Here is a 2,647-nt window from a genome sequence, read left to right as displayed (position 1 = left end):
AAAAAACCTGTTCAGTTATACTAGATATAGCAATTTATATGCGTGATCCAGTTATCAATGATTATGACTTATATAGATTGATGAAAGTGAAAGTAGTGATAACTGATGTCAATGACAATTCACCAACATTTCCTCAATCAGTTATCAGTCTCAGTGTTCCAGAATCAGTACCAAAAGGACATGTTTTATTAACCAGTGGTGCCATTGATGAGGATATGGGTGAAAACAATTCCATTCAGTCTTACAATATGATTCCAAGCTCTGGACTCTTCAGTCTGAAAGTTGTAGAGAATTGGGATGGCAGTTCTGATTTAGGAATCGTAATTAAACATCCTTTAGATCGTGAAACACGGGACAGATTCCAGGTCAAGGTCATTGCTAAAGATGGTGGTTATCCAGTCAGAACTGGCTCAGTTATAATTGATATTACAGTCACAGATGTAAATGACAATCGTCCAGTCTTTTTAAACACTACCTACAATATATCAGTCTATGAAAACATCCCGTATAACAGAACTGTATTACAACTGGTAGCTATTGATACAGATGCAGGAAGTAACAGTGAACTGACATACAGATTTTCTTCAAGAGTCAACAACAAAATCAAAGAAGCCTTCAATATTGACTCCAAAACTGGTAGAATTTATGCTGTTGGTAAAATTAACTATGAAGAAACCAAACAGTATCAGTTCATGGTAGAAGCTGTAGATAGTGGTACCCCTCCCCTCTCTTCCCAAGCTTTAGTTACTATTGACATCAAGGATGAAAATGACAATGTTCCTCAAATCAACATCAATCTGACTCCAGAAGGAACAGATATTTCTGAAGCTGTAGATACCAAGAAGTTTGTAGCCCATGTTTCTGTATCTGATAAAGACGATGGTGATAATAAACATGTCGTATGTACCATGAGTGACTCTCATTTTATACTAGAGAACTTTTTTGATGATAGTTATAAAATTGTGCTGGGTAAGAAATTGGACTATGAAACTCAGACTAGTCATAATGTTACTGTAACCTGTAGAGATAATGGTCGTGTTCCATTAGAGAATTCATCATCATTTATAGTTCATGTTCTGGATGAAAATGATAATTTTCCAGAATTTAGTCAGACAGTGTATAAAGGGAGTATCATTGAGAACAATGCTATCAGTGAAGAAATTCTCCAGGTTTCAGCTCGAGATAAAGATAATGGGGAAAATGGCCGAGTTGGTTACTCTCTAGATAATCAAGCTTCTCAGTTCTTCTTCATCGACAGAGATTCAGGAATCATCACTGCTAAAGTCCGTCTGGATCGAGAGGATATCCCAGAATTCAAGTTTAATGTTATTGCTACAGATTATGGTAAACCACCAAAATCTCAATCTGTCAATGTGATTGTAACAGTTTTAGACCAGAATGACCAGCCACCAAAGTTCCAAAGGCCAGTCTTTTTCTGCTATGTAATGGAGAATTTAAATCCTGGTGCCTCTGCAGGCAATGTTACAGCCATTGATAAAGACTCTCCAGCTAATAGTGAATTTCTTTTTACAATACCTATCAACTCCTGGGCAAGAGACTATTTTGATATTCATCCACGAACTGGTGTGGTTACTACCAAGAAGAAGTTTGATAGAGAGTCAAATGATCATTATAATTTTGGGGTGAATGTTCGTGATCCTCAGGTTCCTGGTTTTTCTGACTCTGCCAATGTTACTGTGTATATATTAGATGATAATGACAATGTTCCAATCATAGAGTATCCAACCGCCCAAAACTTTACCACAGACATTGCCTTTGAGACACAAGTTGGAACTGTCATCACTACAGTGAGAGCTTTTGATAAAGATGAACCATCCAATGCTAAGGTCATCTATATGTTGAAGTCTGGTAACAATCGCCATCTATTCAATATGAATAGAATAACTGGGGATCTGTCTTTATCAAGAATAATTCGACCAGAAGATTCAGCTCTCTACAAACTGGAGATCATGGTGTCAGATAGTGGAAATCCACCTCTATCTTCCCGGACCAAATTCTATGTCAATGTGGCCAAATCTAATGGTACTGCTGCTGAATTAGAAGCTAGTGAACGAGATAAGAATATGTTGATTGTCGTCTGTTTGGTGGTTGTTACATTAGTTCTAGGTATTGCCATAGTAACCACAATATGTCTGATCAAGAGAATAGATCGTGAGCGGCAACAACGCACCATTTTGGGTAAAATTGAAGAAGAAAAGATGTACTCAGTAGTGAAAAAAGAAGAAAGTTTTTCGTCCAATGATTTGGATGATTTAAAGGAGAAGAAGACAAAAGAAGTTAATTTTAGTCTGGATAATGATAATGGACACAATACCAGTTCTTCATCTGGTTCTACATCCTTTTCTACATTTAAAGCTCATCCTATTCACAAGGTAGGTGTTTGCTCCAAATTTGATTTTGTCATGACAGCAATTTTCTATTTTTGAACTGGTTTGATTCCAGTCTTAACAAGCAGAGTAAGATCAAGAACAATAGAATAAAAAAAAATAATGTTTATCAACATTTATCAAAATCATTATCAAGATTTTAACACATATCACAATAATTCACTCAAATTTTATTTAAATTATAGAAGAATGATCAGAATGATTCAGGATTAAGTAATAACTCATCTCATAGTAACAGA

General features: G+C 35.7%; 1 protein-coding gene across 1 annotated transcript; it reads left to right on the top strand.

The window, feature by feature from the left end:
* Positions 1-260: 260 nt before the first annotated feature.
* LOTGIDRAFT_62221 (hypothetical protein) lies at positions 261-2,066 on the top strand (the record flags this gene model as incomplete). Its single annotated transcript, XM_009053582.1, has 1 exon — positions 261-2,066. A coding segment is annotated over one exon (1,806 nt), but the record flags the coding sequence as incomplete, so codon positions are not given.
* Positions 2,067-2,647: the final 581 nt, after the last annotated feature.

Source organism: Lottia gigantea (genome assembly GCF_000327385.1).
Source record: "Lottia gigantea unplaced genomic scaffold LOTGIsca_20, whole genome shotgun sequence".
Lineage (NCBI taxonomy): Eukaryota > Metazoa > Mollusca > Gastropoda > Lottiidae > Lottia > Lottia gigantea.
This window is presented reverse-complemented; position numbering and strand designations above follow the sequence as displayed.